At 33.6% G+C, this 20,860-nt stretch overlaps 2 protein-coding genes across 6 annotated transcripts in view; one reads left to right on the forward strand and one right to left on the reverse strand.

The window, feature by feature from the left end:
• Positions 1–42: 42 nt before the first annotated feature.
• On the reverse strand, positions 43–13,263 carry LOC136345554 (transcription elongation regulator 1). 2 transcript variants are annotated; one of them, XM_066293994.1, is made up of 19 exons: positions 13,147–13,263; positions 12,912–13,069; positions 12,058–12,197; positions 11,218–11,399; positions 10,770–10,904; positions 10,428–10,548; positions 8,022–8,273; positions 7,744–7,932; positions 7,278–7,560; positions 6,927–7,195; positions 6,589–6,787; positions 6,297–6,449; positions 6,083–6,233; positions 2,983–3,231; positions 2,685–2,846; positions 2,069–2,215; positions 1,726–2,016; positions 1,452–1,621; positions 43–1,194 (listed from the first exon to the last, which is right to left on the reverse strand). In XM_066293994.1, exons 2-19 carry the CDS (start codon positions 13,064–13,066, stop codon positions 1,068–1,070), a joined length of 3,375 nt encoding a protein of 1,124 aa, XP_066150091.1. In that variant the 5' UTR covers positions 13,067–13,069; positions 13,147–13,263; the 3' UTR covers positions 43–1,067. The 2 variants fall into 2 exon arrangements, with proteins under 2 accessions (XP_066150091.1, XP_066150090.1); XM_066293993.1 differs by having other exon boundaries at positions 12,912–13,233.
• A 963-nt stretch (positions 13,264–14,226) lies between these two features.
• The window catches only part of kuz (zinc-dependent metalloprotease kuz), a 29,531-nt gene continuing 22,897 nt past the window's right edge, over positions 14,227–20,860 (forward strand). For all 4 annotated transcript variants that reach the window (XM_066294002.1, XM_066294004.1, XM_066294003.1 and 1 more), the window contains exon 1: positions 14,227–14,659. In XM_066294002.1, coding sequence (XP_066150099.1) covers positions 14,593–14,659 — 67 coding nt within the window. In that variant the 5' untranslated portion in view covers positions 14,227–14,592. The remainder of the gene's footprint in view (positions 14,660–20,860) is intronic.

A 20,860-nucleotide genomic window follows, 5' to 3' on the forward strand; every position in this document is an offset into this window, starting at 1 on the left:
TGAATGTTCAAGTCGGTAGATTAAATTGAAATAAAACTACGATTCTTTCAAATTCGTTTAATGCTATATATTCACAATATACGTCAAGTACTATAGAAAAGTGCATAAAAATGGTCAAACTGCCCGAAAGCGGACGTAAATTAAAATATTTATCCTTGTTAGTCAAACATGGAACCCAGCTTACCTTTAACAAATTCAGATCGAGTGGAAATCAAAATCGAATAAACGTAAACCGGGATTATAATTCTGAACTGCCATATTTCTTCAGTAAAAGCAAAAAAGTAAATTTCAAATAAACCTTCGGGAAATTTAGCACATATTAGTGTTTAATCATGCATAATTACCTACAGTTTAGTTCTTACTCCGAAAACAAAATCCAGGGTCTCATATTTCAAAGTGTGATTCTCCCGGTTATTTTATGGAGAAAAATCATAACATGACTCCCCAACAGTTTGCTTGCCGAAATACAGGGTATTATACCCTGTATATGTATATTAGGCTCTAAAGTTTAGATTATGTCATTGAATGAATTACTTTGTTATTTATGTTGAGTAAATGATATTTGGATTAATCGGTGTTTACGAAAACTAAAACCACGTAAATTTGTAGTAACTAATAGTAAAAAAGTACTTTCTAAATATCATTTACTGACTCATATTTTCACGAATAGCCCGAAGACGAGCACAAATACGGAAAAAGTTCTAGTGACAAATAAATATCTATATTAAACAGGGAATTCAATTTTCAAAGACAAGAATATGTTTATAAACTGTGCTTTATAAAATAACCCAAAGCATCATACCATGAAATATGTACATAAGGTTTTGGAACACGCTATATAAAGTAATTAATATACGAATGTATTCTATTAATGTTCAGTAATAGGTCATGCAGAGTAACCAAATTACGCTCCACTTGAAACTTTAATTTCTTCAATCATTTCATTTCTTATAATTGTTTTAATAAGCAGAAAAGTCATACATGGAGCAATTGGTTTATTTTTACTGCAAACAATATTTTCTGCGAAATCTACATAATATAAATGACACTGCTGTTAAACACTAAACTTATTTTCCTCTTCTGTTAGGTTCAGTAGCTGTCGGCGGCGGTGGGGGGCCCCTCCTGTCCAATTCTTCCAAATAATTTAAAACCAGTTGTGTTCTTTCTTGAGGAATGTGGTCCAGAACCAAAAACCTAAATGAACTTAAATAAATTACCGTTTTTGCCTAATACAAAAAACACGAAAACCAGAGTTAAATTACTATTCATTATTACGATTAAAAACTAAATTTATAAGTCAACACTGGAAAACAGTAACCATTTCAAAAATAAAAATGAAAATGGCAACTTTCCTCACGTTCCTATAGAAAAATTGACCTCTCGAAGATGCTAGATCTTTATAATTACTCCAAAAAAATTATATTAAACCACAATTCTTTTAAATCGTTCACCTTCTGTCGTTTTTCAGAATATCTTCGATTTCTTGCATATGATTTTGGTTCTCTCTGAGAAGAGTCAAGGACTTGTGGGTAATCAACTTAGTCTCTTGAAGTAGCTCTCTAAACTGGCTCTTTGCGGTTATAAGTTTGTCCTTAAGATAGTCCTTAAACTCCCTTTCACACTAGAAACAAGAGGTTTGTTGGTTAAAAAACCATTTTTCATTGAACTCCAGATTACAAAATAGTCACAGGGGAGAAAGTTCACTTAACTAACCATACAACTTACCCGATCACTGGAGGCGAATTTGGAATACCTAGGATCATCTCTAATCAATTTCTTCACATCTTTCCAACTGCTGACCAACGTGACATCAGAAGTTTCGTCGAGCATTTCCCGGAATCCCTGGCGTTTTTTCTTCATCAGCGCCTCCACATGCTCGTTGAAAAGTTTCTCCTTTTCGTCACGAGACAATGAATCAGCAAGATCCCACCTGTGGTCCTTTTTCAGAAGACGCTTCACTTCTTTCCAGCTTAGATCGGTGTTACGTACTAAGTCCACTAAAAGTGCATTGAAGTCCTGCAAAAAAAAATTAAAAAATGTACGTTTAAAGATAATTTTAGAATTTAACCTGTCTTGCTTCTTCTCGTTTGTGCTGTTCCCTTTCCTTGTCTCTGTCTCTCATGTGCGTTGCCAACGTGCGCTGGACTTCTTCCTCGCGTCTTTTTAAACTGGCTTCCGTTTTGGCTTGACGCTCTTTTTCGCGTTCTTCTTTAGCCTATATAAAAAAATACAAGTAATCAAACAAACGTACACAGTGTTTTGAAAATTGAGACTTTTATTTTAACAAGTTAGGTTTGACCGGATTTACTGTAGAACTCTTAGAAATCAATAACCTTGTTCATAACGCCAGAGAAAAATATTACAGACATATCTTCAGAGGCGATGGGAGAGGGAGGGGGCACTATGCATCAAAGCAAAAAAGAAATAAATAACACAACTGAGCATTAAAATTTGATTTGCTGGTCTCAAGGTTTTAAAATTTTTTTTTTCATTTTCAGTGAATTCAACATTTGGCAGCTATTATTTAGCATGGATAATTAAGCAATTTATGGTCATATAATATACGTTTATGAGTACTAAAACCTATTAAACGTTTTAATCTTAAAATAAAATGAAATTAAGCAAATGAGTCTTCAGAAAATCATATCTCACTCATTAAACTAAACATACTATCACATTCTCACCTTTTCATTGTCAGATTCATTCTCGGCCTCAGGTTCTTCCCCTTCTTTTTCCGAAGCATCGTCATTTTTACCTTCATCCTTCTTGTCCTCATCATCAACTTCGCCATCTTTAGGTTCCTTGTCTTTCGAGTCCTTATCCTCCTTATCTTTCTCACGTTTCTCCTTTAATTGAAATAAAAATGGTTATATGTGACAAACACAAAATAAACTTTTGGTTTTACATATTACTCCGATATCTTATCCCACTTCATGTCAATTTTGTGGATACTTCTTCAACACCTTTCTCTTTGTAACTTACATCTTTCCTCTCCTTGTCCTTCTTCTTGCGCTTATCCTTTGACTTGGATTTCTCCTTCTCGTCTTTGCGGCGCCTCTTTTCTTCTTTCAACATCTTGCAGTATTCCCTAAACCAATCCTCGCGTAAACCATGCGAGTCTACGGCTTTGTACCGCGCATCAGAATCGAGTTTGCGTTTCACCTCGGACCAATGCGCGTGTCGGTCAATGTCAGAATGTTCCCGAAGCATCGCTAGAAAGTCTCTCTTCACCTGTAAAAGTTCGAAAGTCAGAAACGTGCCGAAATCCAGCGTCTCATCTACTCGCTAATGATGCTGAAAAATGCTAAAGCACGTTATTGAGTAGAATTTGATTACATTGAAGAGAAAACTGTATGCCACTCATGCCGTATTAATCGAATAAATCGTAAATTGTGAGCACAGTAAAATGCTTCAGCAAACACCTGAAAACAATCGATTAATCCTGTAAAGTAAGATCAAAATTAGAGTGCGTATCTGGAAAAAATATATAAGTTATGCTTATACATAACAATGATATTATAAAATTTAAAGAATTCGCAAGAAATGCGAACTCTCTTCTGAAAAAAAAGTGCTATTATTAAAAATACAAATAAACAATGATTCATAAACGTCGATAAATCCTGAAATAAAAAACCATTAGCAGATATAACATGGTGGCATTTTCTTACGAAAATATCATATTAAAGCTCGACATCAATAGTGACCCAATTAATCGAACACACATTTCGGAAGATGGGCTAGTTTACCTTGCAAAATTTAATCACCGTGACATTGAGTTTCACCTGTATGATGGGTGAAATTCAAAACTCACAAAAAGTCACCCAATCATGGACATGAAAGGAAAAACTAGCCCATATTTGCAGTATAGAAAACTCTTGGTCTTAAATGTATTGTTTTATGTACCGTCAAGTAAAACTAAGCTCCGAGAGACCTCAATTGACAACAGACAGTGTGTCGATCCATCGCGTTGTGCGGGGGAATGCGACAGAAAGACAGTTATTGACGGGCTCACGCTGCACCAGCACACTCATCATTTTCTCTGACGACCAGGAGCTAAAGAACACTGTCAACTTTAGAATTTTGGTTGGGCTAAATGACTTACTGGAAACTTAAAAGTAGGTGTACTCTTATAAATAGTTGGAATTCTAAGTGCGGCTCGTTCCATATGGCTGGAAAAGCCCAATGAAAGGCTAAATGATGGCCGTCTATTGGGTACTGTTAGAAAAACAGCACGCTAAAATGATTCCTGAAATAATTTGTGTGTGCAAATAAGCTTCTGTTATTTGTAAATAAACGAAGCAATGTCTGGAATAATAGATAATTAATATCCATTGGTCCAGCTAAATTTAAGTGAAGTATATGTATTTCCTATTTGCACACACTATGTCATCAATCTTTCATATCACACAATATACAAAACCATATATCCCTAAAGAGTGTAATAAGTATTAGTCTTTAATTCTTGTTTTGAGCTCACATATGACAATTTTGAGATGAAATAAAGAACATAAAATATCAATTATAGGTAAGGAAATTTCTTCGACGCACGACTCTTAGAAAAAAAAAACTCGAGCCATTATTTTTACATCAATATTATAGGTTCGAAACATGAACGGATTAATATGAATCAAACCTTTTCCAAACCTAGGTGTTTGTAAACTGTAACAAGTTTAAAGAATGCCGTCCAACTATCGAAAATTTGCTGCATTCGAGACGTTCGAAAACTTCGACAACACAAACGAATATTGCCTACGTAGACGGATCAATTCTTACTAACAGAAGATTATCTGTCCTTTAAATAACATATGCATTATAAATTAGTGCTGGTTTCGTTGAAGGGATCACTTTTAATCATTTACATTACCGAAAGGTTAATTAAAATGACAAAAACGACACTTGTTAAGCAATGAGAATGCTTAACGGCGAAATCGCATTGACCATCTAGATTCTTTCCAGATTTCTAACGATGTTTTCGGTATTGTACTGCGCAGTTTAAAATTTCAAGACTACAACAGCAATGTCAAGTTTGTTTCACTTTACTGCACGCTTATAGTGACTTCATGCTCAATTAAAAATATTATATTAATGGTATTGTTAAACTCCCATAACGACAACAAAAGTATGTACTTTAGAGCATGAAGAAATTATATGATTTTGTTATACATGTTGTAGTTGAATAAAAAGTTATAACAAAACGTCTGTTCATATTTGAACATTTCTCGTATTTTTCTTTTTATTACTGAATTAAAGAATCTTCTAATTCCCCTGAATACTGGAAAATCTTTTTTTTTTAAGTTGTACATCGCTGAACTTTCATAAAAAAAAATCAAGTACCCTTGTGTAATAGTACAGGAAGGATGCTCCTATCTGTGCCTAGTTTCGAAACATCAGTTAAGCTGTTTTGGGGAAACATAATTCAGGTTAGTTGTCTTAAATTTTGTTTCTAATGCTCCAATTTTTATTGCTTAGTTCATTTTTGGAAGATGAAATTTCGTTACATGAAAACATTTCCATTTTAGGCAGTCGAAACTTAAACTTAACCAGTTTACGGGTAATATTAGCAACCGCTCAAAATCATCATTGCACGCTCAAAATAAAAATCGAAATATCGTCGATAAAATCCAAGTCCTCCTTTCTTCAGAGCATATACTTTACCATTACACCTACAATCGCAGAAAACTCCTCCTACGAATACTGCTGGATGACTACCTATTAAATGGAAGCTACTTGTGCAACGTATCAGTCACAAGTGAAATGAAATAGTACGAAAAAAGTGAAAGTATGAAAGTCACCTTAAAAAGGATACCAGCCAATATAAATCACTAGTATGCAAAAATTCGACAAGAGAACAATTTTTTCAAATTTGGGAGGAGGAACAGTTAAGGAAGAGAGAATGTTATCAAACCTATATTGACTTGTATTCGGACACTTTCATCTCATTCCTGAGATTATTTGGCTCCTCCCATTTGAAAATACATTGACCTCAATTGCAGTAAATAAACCGACTGAACATAACCTAAACTGACACAACAACATTACAATAAATTATCAACATCAGCAGATGAAATCCAAGGAAACTTACCGCTTCTCTTTTCTGGAACTTCTCCTCCTTCTCGCGCCTGCGCACCTCAATGAGGTACTCATTGAAGAGGCTCTCTCTTTCCCGCATCTTATCTACGCCCTTAAAACTTTCGTCGCGAGAATACTTTTGAGCGAAATCGCTAAAGGACGACCTAATAAATGAAAAAAATATGCATTAGCACTATGGGAGTTACCGGTGTTTAAAAAAGACTTACTTGCCATGTAGGTGCGCTTCAGTGAGCAGTTTTTTAAAAGCTTCCTTCTTTTCTCTTAGTTTGTTTCGCTTTTCTCTGCGCTCTTCCTCGGCACGTTCTTTCACGTACTTTTCGAATACCTGTTTACGCTCCTTCGAAGTCAACAAAAGATACCTAAAATGATTATTAATTGAAATAAAGATTCCCAGCGTTGGTAAATCAAAAACTGGTAATATTGTCATTATTAAAAGCATTCCAAATTATTTTCATGTAGATTTTTTATTGGAACAAAAAATAATTTATTTAAACTCACCTGGAATCGAAGACAATTTTGTGTAACTCCTTCTCCCACGTGCTAAAAGCCGAAACCTGCTTTTCGGCTAGCATTTCCTTGAACAAGTTTATTCTAGTTTCAAGAGGAATAACGGCGCGCTCCTTGGCCGCCCTAACTTCAGCCTCAATGGCCGCCTCCTTACCAATGTCTACTTTTTTAGCTGGTGTACCATTTGCAGCTAGAATAATAAAACAAATATTGACAGAGATTATCGAAATTTTATTTTGAGAATTACTATGAAAATTACATTCATTTTGTACCAATTTCTTACGATTAAATTTACCTCACTAAACCGTAAATATACAAAAAATACTTACAACCCGCATCAGACTCCACTTTGGCCTTCTTGGCAGGCGTCTCCCCCTCGCTCTCGCTGTCAGACGACCGCTTCGTCTTAGTGGGTGTTTTGGCTTGGGCAACGTCAAGCTTATTGGCAACACTGGTGTTCGCCAGTGTATCTGGCGGCGTTGAGACCATTTTCTCAACATCACTGCGCTTAACCAACTCATCCGGACGTTCCCATACCGAGGTACGAGACGATGGATTGTAGAAGAAGACTCGACCGTCTCCCGTCCACACTACGCACCTTTAAATAAAATAAAAATATATTAAGAGTGTAGATGAAAATTAGTTATTAAAATTCCAGATTTCAAATTATTAAAACTTACCAGGGAGTGCCTGGCACAGGAGTGCTTGAAACGGGGCGCGACTTGTCCTGCGCCTTCTTTTCCTTCTCCTTTTCATCGTCTTCCTTTTTCTTCTTGATTTCCTCCTGCAACTTCTCCAGTTTTTCCTTCGCCTCTGCTTCTTTCTGTGCCTGCGCCTCCTGCTGCTTCGAAAACTCGCCATTCACATGCGAGTTATTCTTACCTGAATCGGAAAGGAAGGCTGGAAGGGGCGTGTCAACCTTTGGTTTGGTTGAGATTCCCTGGGAGGCTGCCAGTTTAGCACCTAAGCAAATTGAAGTTTCAAAAAATGGAACAAATTGGGAAAAACTGAGAAAAAAATATTAAATAACGATAAATCTGTTGAAATTAAACGTTAAATTAGAATTAACTCAAAGAAAAAATTGTTCATTTCAATCAGAATTGAAATAATTATTTTTCATTTCGTATGGCTTTCTCTACTACTTACTTTCTAGTTCTTTTAAAGCTTTAGGTTTTTCCCACACTGACTCGCCTTTCTTGGCATGGTGGTAGTAAAGACGGCCGTCAGGGGACTTATGCTCGGTCCATTCCCTTGCCTTTTCTATAATATCTGGATCTATTTTTGAAAGTATTTCTGCTTCAGTGATTGCTGGTTGAGCACTGGGAATACTCACAGCTATAAAAGGTATCATAAAAATTAATGTTATTATAGGCTACTCAAAATATATTGCACAAACTCCTCAAATAATTAATTAATTAACTTACGAGGTGGCATAAAACCTGGTGGTAAACCCCAAGGAGTCCCTGGGGGCATCCAACCCGGCGGACCCTGCCCTGGTGGCGGCATGCCGAAAGGAGGCATCCCGAATGGTGGAAATCCACTTGGAGGTGGTCCGAAATTCATACCTGGTGGGGGACCCATCATACCTGGAGGTGGACCTTGGCCGGACGGCATTTGTCCTGGTGGTAACATGGACATTTTATTGCCCATATCTTTCATCGAGTCTTCAACTTCAACTGCCAAAAAAAATTGTAAAATGCACCACTTTTTTTAATATGCAAATCAAGAGTACTTAAAAAGTATTTACACATTTTTTTCCTTTTGTGTATTGTTAAATGTAAATAGTTATAAAAAAAGATCTGTGTAGATCAGGTTAGTTCGATTTGTAGATATACACGGTGTCAATTTGAAAACGCGCACTTTTGCAAAAATATCGACTTAGTCTAGTGGTACCACGACAAACAAGATATTCTAAATGTGGAATAAGTTAATCATCGAGATACATCGAAATGAAAATAGTTTTCCAATATTTTCTTTAATTTCCAAGATACAGAATCATTTTGGTTCCTAATATTTGCGATTTTTGGATCCCAAAAAGTCTTTCCAAAGCTCTACAACCTGAATGCTAATATCTATGGCTAAAATAGATTCCAGATTTTTAATTACGATTTAGGAAATTAAATTGAATGCTCTTACGTTTCATGTATCAACTGTATGCTCCTCTGGTTTGAGCCGAAATTATTTGTTAATTTTGTCTCTTTTGGAGTAACTTTAATCTAATAATGGCTTCCAAGGTTTTTTTTACATATCAAGTATATTATTCAAAAATATATCATTAATAAAATTATGAATTCTGGACATATTGATAGAGGGGAAATTGTCCTTGCAAAATCGCAATACAATACTTATGGCTATCGTACATAAAATAATTCAATTTACTAGATCACATATGTATACTATTCAGCCCTTCAAGTTGGTAAATTTTAACAGATTGAGACAAAATGTTAAGGTTAGTAGTACTTTATCTTTATTATATACACATGTACATTAATTATCAACCCGACATATGAAATTCTAAATCAATATTGTTCTTGAAAAAGCTCTGACGTCTTTTTCGATTAACTTCTCGTTGCATTAGGAAATATACTTTTTATTCCGTCGGGGTATGTTTGCGTAATAAAACTACTGTTTTGAATTCGCAACTTCGCCCACATTTTACTACGCTCTACTACAGTCTGAGAACATCGCGTATTACTTCCTGAGGTACGCCGTTGATATATCCATGACTTAATGAGTGAAAGTAGGTGTTGTCGACAGGAGTTTGGTTCACGCTTTTGGCCCTTAGATGAGAGTTATGATTGATATTTCTTGTGATTCCTAGTTAAGTTTTTTCAGGTCAATGAGAACAACGTAATTAGAATCTTCGTTGAAAGTCCAAATTATTTACAATTTTTGCTTATATGGAAAGTAGTTAGGCTCATTTTTGACAGATTTCGAAGATAAAAAAAATTGTTATAAATGTCAACTGTATACGTCTCTACATCATGTCGAAATTAATTTGATATTTTATCTCTTTTGAAGATATTTTTTAGACACTAATATTAATTTTTTTTTCTTAACATTAGAACTAGGATTTTTAGATTCAAAAACTTCGACTGTTCTTCTTTCTCATCTTTGCTCCTCACAAATAAAAATAATTTCAATTTTTTTTTACAAGCAAATTAACGCAATGAAGTATAACTTAATTGAACAACATTGACCAATAACACGGGTATGTAAATAATATTTTTTTTTAAATAGGTACCAAAACATAGAGAATGAACAATTTTTTAATATAATGTATCACTTAACCTTTTTTATTATTTAAGATATTTGAGAGTCGTTCTGCGTAGTTGAAGATTGGAAGAAATGCAGTGAATTATACACAAAAATGTTTCCCTTTTGATAAGAAAATCGACATGCTCCGACGTTTTTTTTTAAATCTATCCCGTTTCCAGGTAATAGGAATACGAATTTTCCAAATTGATCTTCGGTACAGAATGTATGTATAAGTTCGATTCAACACGCGAGTCAGACAATCGGTTGCGAATTGACTTCATTACTGCATTTGGAAGTAGTTTCATATAAACTTTGTTCCGCCATATGGTTTGAGGGGTTGTAACGACATAGAAACCTAGTAATATACTTTTTTACAATTAGCAAATAAAATTTCGATTTTTGCAGAAAATTGGTGCTTAATTCATATTATGTTTTGAGTAATTAGCTTTAAAAAATTCGTTCTTATAATATGAAAGATGATCCCACACGTGAGGTTCAGTTCAAAGGTGATAGTATATTACCCCATGAGATATTAAACACAATATTCCCAAATTAAAATTTCAAAAAACTACCTTTTCCTTCTGGTTTATTTGTGACACTAGCTTGTGCTACCGCAGCCTGCGCAGCAGTTGATGTGTTTTGGGGCTGAACGTTAGGTCCGCCAGTAGCTTGAGCCATTGCTTCAATTTGCTCCTATAAAATTCCATCAAAATTTATCAATATTTATTCATCTAATGATTACGAAAGTGGCAGTACAAGTTTTTTTTTTTTTTGTAAATTTTTTTTGAAAATTATTAGTTGACATCTGTGAAATAAGTCAAGAAGCAAGAACAGTCCACAAATTTTTTAGGTACAGTATCAAGTTTAGTTGAAATATATAATCCTTTAGAATCATGATTTATGTTCTTACATACCTGGGTTACAACTTTGACATTAGACCCCTCAGGTTTGGTCCAGGTTGTCTCGCGTGTTCTTGCATTATAATAATACGACTTTCCCTCGCCCGATTTAGTCTCAACCCACAAGTCATTTAACTCAAGTGTGCTAGGCTGAAATTAACAAAAATTTTTTAAGATAAAAAAGGGCAACATATGATGTTTATGTTCAAACTTGTAATCAGAATTAAAGTTTCGTATCAAAACATTTTTACATAAGAAAAAAATTGCAACTTTAGAAATAATGGTTGACACAGTAAAATCTGAAATTTGACTCAACATGTAGGTCTCATCCATCAATGTGTCCAAAGGTTGTTCTCTTAATTCAATTGTTAAGTGATTAGCAATAAACAAGTTACTATTTAACACCAAATTACACCAACAGTAGACTCTTATACATAAAACAAAAATATTTTTAAAAACTTACATCAATAGGCTTGGCAGGGGCACCTTCTGCAAAACCGCCAGGCGGTCCGCCTGGAGGACCACCCATCATAGGCCCTCCAAATGGTGGATGACCACCCATCATATTGGGTGGGGGCCCTCTTGCTCCTGGAGGACCCCAATTTGGGCCACCTTCATTAAAGTTGGGAGGTGGACCATTAAATCCTGTAATAACAGAAGAATGTTGTCTCATAAATTATTTTTTCAGTAAGATTTGTTAAAACCAGGCAAGTGGAAAACAAACTGAAACAAGTATGTAGTTAATTTGACAAAAACTGCAACTATCTTGAGATTCAGGATTATTTGTCAGCATGGAAGCATATTTTGTGCTGTGGAGTCAAAAAAAAAGTTTGTCATAAAAACATCCTTATGCCGTGGAGTAATGAAGTAAGCAAATGAATAGATAAGCACCTACTTAATTCACTTACAGGGGTGTTGGGGAAAAAATTATTTTATTAATTTTATTTTCTAACATTACAAAGACAGTACAAGGATAATAATGCAATTTTAGTCATTTGTAAATTTTTCAAATTTAACCTTGAATGCACAAAGAACTCTCCAAAATATTTATATGAACCTGTAAATAAATTTATGTTTATGTTAAATGAAACTATTTAGCAGTAAGTACCTACTACAAGATTAGTTTTAAACTACAAAACATGACCTCCATCCCAGGAAGTCTTTCCATTTATCCAAATCTGTATCCATCAGATTCAGATTAAATATACTAGTTCTTGTTCACTTACACTCACCTGGAGGACCTCTTGATGGAAGTCCTCCTCTAAATAATGCTGGCAGTTGCCACCAACCCTTCTAAACATACCTGGTGGTGGTCCGAAACCTCTACCGCGAAATCTTGGAGGTGGAGTTGAACCAGGTGGACCAGACACTACTGGTGGACTACCCATGAGTGGACCCCCCACAGGTGTTGCTCCTACTGGTGGAGCTTCTGACCACCTATTGCTGCAAATAAAAGTGTTTTGGTGTTATTTATCAACAAATAGTGATTTTTTTAGGAATTAACTAAGTATTGTAATGAACAAATGCAATATTTCTCACTATATTTTCTATAAATCTGCTACCTGGCTTTGTTGTCAAGCAAAACTTAAATAGAACATGCTATAACTAGAAGTGTGAGATTAAACTGTGTTTAAAAAGTTGTCATAGTAATGAACATAACATGATTTTGCCTCTAAATTTAGTTTATTGTTTCAAAAAATTTGATAAAAAAACTGAAATCAAAGGGTATCTTTGTACAAATTATTTGATGCAAGTACTTATTGCCCTTAAACTGGGCTTGTGTAGCTATAAAAAATACAAAGGTAAGCTGGGATTAACTTGAAAATTTACAGTGTTGTTTATTTGTGTATTAGAAATTATTTGAGACCTGCCAGAATCTACCATAGGTGGCTATGATGTAGATGATCCTTTTGCAACTATGAGTAAGGTCAATGTTGATATTCTCATTCCCCCATTTTGCAGTGCAAAATCACTAATATAAACCATTGAAGATAAGTAGTATATTATTGAAGTATGTGATATTAACATAAGGTAATCGTAACAGGAAATAGAAATGCAAGTTCTTCAAAAACTCTATTATTTGACAATTTTTAAGCATAGCTTAGTTAAGCCAAGCTTATGTTAAGGCTGTGTAAATAGAGGTTAGTATTTTCTTACCTGAATCTACTTTTGCGTTTCTCTGGAACGTCCGCGGAAACGTCTTCATCGAACCCACCAACATCATCGCGATCAAAAGCCTCCTCAGCAGAAACTTCATTTTCGCCGGTGGTTTCAGGCACCTCCATTCCATCTATATTTTCAATTTCCTCCATCGCCTAAGTTCGATCAATGTTGATTTGTTTTAACACTTGGCTGAAAATCGGACTTTAAATAGACCTTTTTAGTAACTTACAAGAAATCAGAGGCTTTGTTTGATGGAAATGAGAAATTTAATTGTCACATAAACACGAGACCGTCGCCATCAAAAACCCATAAAACCAAACGCAACACAGCTTGTCAAACATGTCAACATCAAAGTCAAAAACATGACAACTTACAATATTCTCAGAAACCAGTAATGTAAGAAAAAAAGTAACCGCTTTGGAACTGGATTGGTTATTGTTTACAACAATTTGAATAACAAATAGATGACATCAGATCACACTAGAGTGCATAGTGCGTTACGATTATATTATTTTTGGCTCTAGTGATCACTCTCCACATTATTAATGATTAAGGTAATAAAAAAAAAACCTTGCCGTAGGTAGTGAACCGTGAAATACGGCATTAATTAAGCCATTTTCTATTTACTACCAAGTATCTGAATGCCAGCAGATTAATAAATGAAGCTATTCAACACTTGTCTCTAATATGTCAACTACACATTGAGTATTTTTTAACAATCATAGTTTTGGCGGATTCAAAATACGAGCTTGCCATCTAGTGTTGAAATTTAATATTAATGCTAGGTACCGACAATACTAAAACGTATATTAAATATGTTTGAGGTTCGCAGAAATTTTGTTGCAAATCAATTATGAAATTAAAATTTTAAATCTATTGAATTATAACTCCATTATTAGGAGTAACAACTTCAAGTGGTTGAGTTACGATCAATATATGGCTAAACTAGTTATGTGTTAAGTGTTCTAAATACATATGTATAGCACAAATTTATAATACTTACCTACACTGAAATGCTCGGACGACACTTCATAATTGAATATTTTTTAAAAATATGATAAACTTTCAAAATAAACTGTTAAAACGTCAAACAAATACGTAATAAATGTGAGATATTGTTTTTGTTATTGTTATGCTGCCAGTTGTTTATGCGAATAAGAAGTAAAACCTGGTAGCGATAACTGGTAACGAGAACTTATAGATATCATTAACGATTATTTTATCAAATATATAACGATTTCGATAAATTAACAGATGCGCATGCGATGAAATTCTCTGTCACTGACTTACTGTCAAAACAGGAGTTTGCGCGTTCTCGGTCTGTCACAACATCAACATGTCATCAAAGTGATTCGATTCCAAAATATTTACAAACAATTTGTTAATTCATTAATTCCATCATTACGTGTTTTCAAAGCGTATAGACGAGTTAAGTCAATTAAAAACCGTTGCTTCGTTACCACAAATCCTTATTAAACTAATTTTTTTCGTTGTTTCGAGACAAAAGCGGACGTGTAGTTAAAATAGCATGCGCACTTGTTCCAATATCACAAAGGTTTTAACAGTTTCCACTGGACTCCAGTTATTAGTCAGCTGTAAATTTGGAAATATGGCTTAAAGGGACCTTTTCGGGTGTATTTTCTTTTAACGCAGTGGTTAATTTTTATCGGGGACAATGTTCAGTGGTTGCCCAAGTATCCTGCTTACTTTTTTACTTTTGGCTTTACATCCTACTCATAGTGGTAAGTATTAAGAGCAAATGATTTTTTTTTTAATGAAAAACATAAATTGTGTGGTTTCTCAGTATATAGTTTGTATTTACATTCCATATACTAAGGACTAAACAATCGTTAATGTCTCTAAACAAATTAGTAGCAAGTAAACATTAAAAATTATGAGGGTAGGTATCTTGCCACATACCTGCCTACTAAGTCTCCGACCATATCACACTGGTTGAAAATTGTTGGTAGTTAAAGTAATTTTTGAAGAGTTTCTATCTTCAAGGGTCAAATTATTAAAATGCTGTTAACTTTAACTGCAAACTACAAGCTGATATCCATATAAACATTGAAATGCAGTCTTGGTTTTGGTCAGTTTCTTTCAAGGATTATTAGGGCATTTTGGTGTATGCACTCCAGTTATTTGCAAAGTAAATATTTTGAGGCATTTTTAAAGTATTTTGGTATACAAAAATATCAAAAGCAATTTAAGTTTTAAATTCATTTAAAGATTCTGTTTTCCTATTTTTACAGAAACTGAGAATCTGAGTAATACCTAGTCTCAATTTCTGTGTTTCTATAGAAATTACTTTATATGACTTGCCGTTAAAGTTAATGTTATATTAAAAAAAATGGTCCTAAAGGCAAAGGAGACAAATTATTAATATGCAGTTAAATTTAATGGCAAACTAGTTTCTACAAAAGTCATGAATTTGACAAATACACAATCTACTTCCAAGTTGCTATAGAAATGCACTTGGAAATGAAGTTAAAATTGATAGCATGACTGCACATTAATAATTTAGACTTAAGTGCCTATTGTGCACCAATTGAGATACCTACCAATATATCAATATTCCTGATGTTTTTACAAACTAAATAATTTTGGTAGAAATTATAATACTGAACCTGAGCATTGGCCAGTTTCTCTGTTTCCTTGATATACATGTTAAGGGTAAAATTACAAAGATATTGGTATACAAGGTTAGTGAAAACCCCCTTTCTTTTGATCTTAGACAAATTGATACTGAGAGAAAAGTATTTTCTATTTCCTTGTATTCTATAATCGAAATTACATCTCCATTTCATGGTGTTACACTAAACAGTCTCAAAAATTGTACTTTCATTTTGGTCTCTTGATTAAAAGCGGTAAAAATCAATAATATAAAATGTGTTGGATTCGCTAATTTCGTAACAGGGATAGTTTAAGTAACAATATTATTTTTTCTACTTGAAAGAATTCCTTTAGAAAAATAAACAATTTGCCTCATTTCACCTTTACATCAAACGATTAGAGGAGAAGTTTCTCAATAAAAGTTCAGTAAAAAGCTTTAGAGTTATATTCAGTAAATCTTTGTTTTATATTTATTATAAAGGATGAAAACCGTGCAGGGTAAGAAAAGTACAATAAGATACACGATCATAAGGCTCATGTCGCACATGTCTATTACAAACCCCGTCGCTTCGCTCGTCGAAAACCGAACTTGGATTGGTACGACAATGAATTGCTTTCTGAATCTTGGATCGTAATGTACTAAAGTCTAACTAAAAATTTTGTGATTGTAAACAAGCTTATTTTTGTTGGTATATTGTTTGATAATCAGCAGCTTAAGACAGGTGCAAGAGTAACATTAATCTTTAAACGAAATAGTGTATTAAAAGTATTTTTTATATAACATTTCCATCATGTGTACATGTACACAATACAATAATCTTGGACTTGTAGCAACATTTGAGAATGAGAACGCAGCAAAATTAATAATTTCTTATTCATTGGGATGGTAATTGAGATTGTTTGTAATGAATTTTGATTGGCCAAGAGAGTTGTATTGTTCAATAGTTTCAAATGTACAAGGTCTTTCATAAACTTCATTGAAAATTTTTTTGTTACGCAGAAAAGGAAAATATATAACACAAACTTACTATATAAATAAATAAAGTAAAATTTTCAAATGTATTTTGTTGCGTATTTTGCACCTTTTTTTGTGTACAGAAATGTTTTTGAATAATTTGATGAACTTCTCTACAAATTTGGAAGTATGCATTGGACAATACAATTATCTTATAATCAAGCTTCATTATAAACAATTTGGATTATGATTTGTAATTAATAGTAAACATTATTAATATGGTTGTGTTATTATTTATTGAATTTATTCATGCACATAGGACGTCATAGAAAAATGACATGAAGTTGAAGGCCGAATATAGAATTGATTTAAAAAGTTAGTCAGTTCACTAAAAAAAAAAGACTTTAGATACTTCGTATAATTCAAAGTACCCGTAAAATTTGGTTGTCCACTGTAACCGTAAAACTTGATATGAAAATTTTCTCAATGTCTATTTGTTAGGATTTAAAGAGGGACGTTGCTTCGTTGACTAACCCTGTATTCAAGCAATAAACTACTGTGATATTCATGCATATTTTGCTCAAAGTTGAAGCGTTCGATAACGCGAAAAGCACGAGAAATACACGGATGATAAGCGAAGGGCTTCCTTTTTAGGTGCCATTTTAAAGCATTGCGCCGTGCTTCTATATTTTTTATGTGACTTTTCTGTTTTAAGTAATTACCTATATATGTTTCCTGGTTTTTAATGCTACTAAAGCAGGAAGTGATTTACTTACCGTTCGGTTGAACGGTAAGTAAAATGAATGGTTAGTCACCAATTTTTTTCAGGGTTTTTCGAACACTCGATGGATACTATTTTCTGTGTATTGAAATTAAAGTTGAAATGACAATAGTTGTAACTTTGATTACTTACTGGATTAAGATTTTTCTTTAGTTAACATACTTTACCTAGATTGTTTTTTTTGTGCTTACTGAATGTATATAGGAGAATGAACAGTGTCTAACACTATCGGGATATACCCATGATACAAGATAGAGAAGTTTCTTTGTAAGCGTCCCCTTCCGAATAAATTCCAGTAAATTCAGTAGAAGCTGTTTTGCAATAAAATGTTTTAAGAAACTTCACAATAATGTTAAGAATCTTAACAAAATAAGTGTAAAATAAAAAAAATATTGGTTGAAGCAGTTCATTATGATTACAAGGATTTGTTAAAATCCAAGTTGGACGTCAATTGGTCAGCAATATAAGAAAGCATCTGCTAACTGAAAAAAATCTGAACTGTTGTGAGTTTGAACTTTTATCTGTTATAGTTTTGTTATTCACACCCTAGACATAGTTTTATTTTAACTAATTAGTTTGATGTGTTTTTTTAATTAAAATAATTTAGACTGTATTGACGATTGTATAAGATTTTATTGTTTGACACAATTAAAGTTTAAGTTTCACTTGTCGTTAATTTTACAGTCGAATTCGGTTATAAAGAACACGAGGAGACCAGAGATTTTGCTCGTTATAGCCAGGCGTTCGTTGTTATTCTATTCTAGTTAATATGTACATACATATACATGTTATGTTCGTCTCGAAAATTCTTTGTATTGAAAATTAATTTAAAAAAAAATTATGTACATAGTTAAACACTATACACCAATTAAAAGGGAAAGAGAAACAAAAAGAACACATCTGCTTCATTTGAACCTATGTAATACCGATGTAGTACACTATATTAGTATTACATACAAACACTATTTATTTTGTATTGTGAAGTAGTCAGCTATTTTGTGTTGACACTTGGTTGTTAATAAGTGTATATATTTCAATAGAATCATATACATACTTTGTCGAAAATCGGTTGTTAGCAAATCGTTATCCATTTTGGTATACTCCTCTGGATTAACATTATTATGCTTTTTATGCCACTGTGAAAATGGAATGTGTTCTTCGTCGTCTTGATTTTTGAGTTCCTCTTTTGCTATCCAAAATCCAAAATCGAGCAAAATCGACTACTATTCAATATATGGGGTTTTCCGGGTGTCAAGATCATCCCGATAAAAAGAAATAGTCTAAAACTAGCCTAATAAATTGTCCAAGATGGTCTTTTTAATAGACATCGGTTCGTTATAAACGATCGGATCTGTAAATTCTTCCTTGAAAAGTTTTCGCTAAAGCCGATCGTTCGTTATAAATGTGTTAGTTGCATTCGGACAAGAATAACATGTAATTAAATAGACACTTTATATATTCGGGACATTTAGTTCGTTAAAGGCGACCGTTTCTCATAACCCAGGTTCGCTACAACCGAGTTTGAGTGAATTTAACGCGTCCCAAATATACCTGATGGACTTGAACACTAGATGATTAATTATCGGGTAAAATTTCATTGATGAAATCTGTTTTATTTCGTAGAGAGTCTTTAATACAGTTCTTTAGTATTTTTTTCAACCTTCAATTTGGTTGATGATGATGGATTGACGATGTTCTTCGATATATGAACATTTCAATAATCATTTGTGTAACTTTCTCAGTCATTTAAATTTAAAAGAACCTAAAATAAAATAACGCTACGACTGAGAAATAGCAAAATAAAAATAATGGCTTCCTTAGATAGTTCAATCATAAAAGATTTACAAAGTTCGAAACAATTGTTTACCGGAAACCAACTCGGACAGACCGTTACTTGAATTATAATTCCAACCATGGAATCGTGGTAAAAAAGCTAAGATCCATCTGATCAGGCAAAATTTATGTGCAATGATCAAAATTGGAATGTCGAGCAAATATGCATTTTTTTCCGAAGCGATTCATCTTCATAACCTAGGAAAAAATGTTGCAAAAAGGAAAATAACTAGGGTTTTCATCCAAGCCCTCAGTAATTGGTGGACATTATTATCGGCCAGTATTCACTAAAAATAGTATGCAATTCCACTGTACTAACAACCCCTACTTTGGTGTGGCGCGCTATTTTCAAACACAATAACAGGAAAAACTGCATACAGGGTGTTTAATATCCTACAAATTTCTTCCTTGCAAAAGTAATTATGGTAAATTAAATCAAGGATAACAAATGTGATATGAGTCCAAAAAAAGGAGTAGGTTTGAGAAGAAGTTTATAAATAAATTTACAACTCAAGTCACAAAGAATAATGTAACAATGAAAATTAAGACAAGGAACAATGAAGAACAAAATTTTGCATTTGATTGCGTGCTGGCTATTGGACAAAAAACGAATAATAAAAAATGGCGTTACAGTTGCATCGGGGCAAAACAACTTTCCCAGATTGTGCCATTGAATTTACACTAACTTGTTAAAAAACAAAGTTTCTGTAACGATGATTTGCTTTTATAATAGTTGTAATGGTGAACTGGCCAGTCGCCTGTAACCAGGTTGTGTGACTAATAACGTAACCGGCACATACAGGAACTCCCGTCGGTGTCAGTGGCCTTGCAAATGGGAGATACGAAGCGGTCTGCGTTTGCATACAAATTATAATTTTTATTAATATAAATAGACTTATAATCATCTTAATGAGAGCGTTCGTTGTAGCTATTGTTTGCACGAGAGGGAGGGGGATCACTTAAATACGGTTTCGTGCACTCACCCTCTGAATTGTTAAAATGGGGTAAAATTTAATAATATAAGTCTGCAGTGGTGTGCACTAATCAACCCTTCTCTTAATTCTCCACAAAAAAAAAATAATCAGAATTTCATGATTCTCCCATATAACTTGACCCTTATTCGTGACACTAAGCTGGGGATTGGGAGGAAGTGTGGTTTAACCCTCACGGTTTATTTCATTTCCAAAGGGTTTATTTAATTTATTTTCACGCAATTTGACTTTAGGTTATTCCTTCTACACAAGGGGGTTGTAATCTTTAATTATTTCACATTTATGTACATATTAAACTAGATAGAACTGAAAGTCGGAAAAAATTTTAGAAATGTTTGGAAACACAAAAATTATTATAATTAAAACGGTTGTTGTTTAATGAACTGCAGCCATCGTTTGAGAAATAATATACGAATACTCGTATTTTTAGTTATAAAATAAACAAACCCCCGAGTAAACTCCCTGAATATTCGATTTAAAGCAAACCCTCGAGCCAACCGTTTTCCCGGAAAAACTACAGTAAAATTGCCGTTCTCGGGAAATGTTCAATGAATCATATTTCAGGTGAAACGATGAGTTTGAATACTAGTGTTTTAGTGGTAATTCTGTTGCTAGAAAAGTAAATTTTGACGTTCGTGGTCATTAATATTAAGGGTCGATAGAGTTTTTATATGTTCTATGAAGTTAGTTGACTTTGGAAAGATTTATTCGGAAGGAAATATTCTTGGAAATATTTACACAACAGGGGGATATCGGCGAAAATCCACCA

This window comes from Euwallacea fornicatus, chromosome 20 (genome assembly GCF_040115645.1).
Source record: "Euwallacea fornicatus isolate EFF26 chromosome 20, ASM4011564v1, whole genome shotgun sequence".
Lineage (NCBI taxonomy): Eukaryota > Metazoa > Arthropoda > Insecta > Coleoptera > Curculionidae > Euwallacea > Euwallacea fornicatus.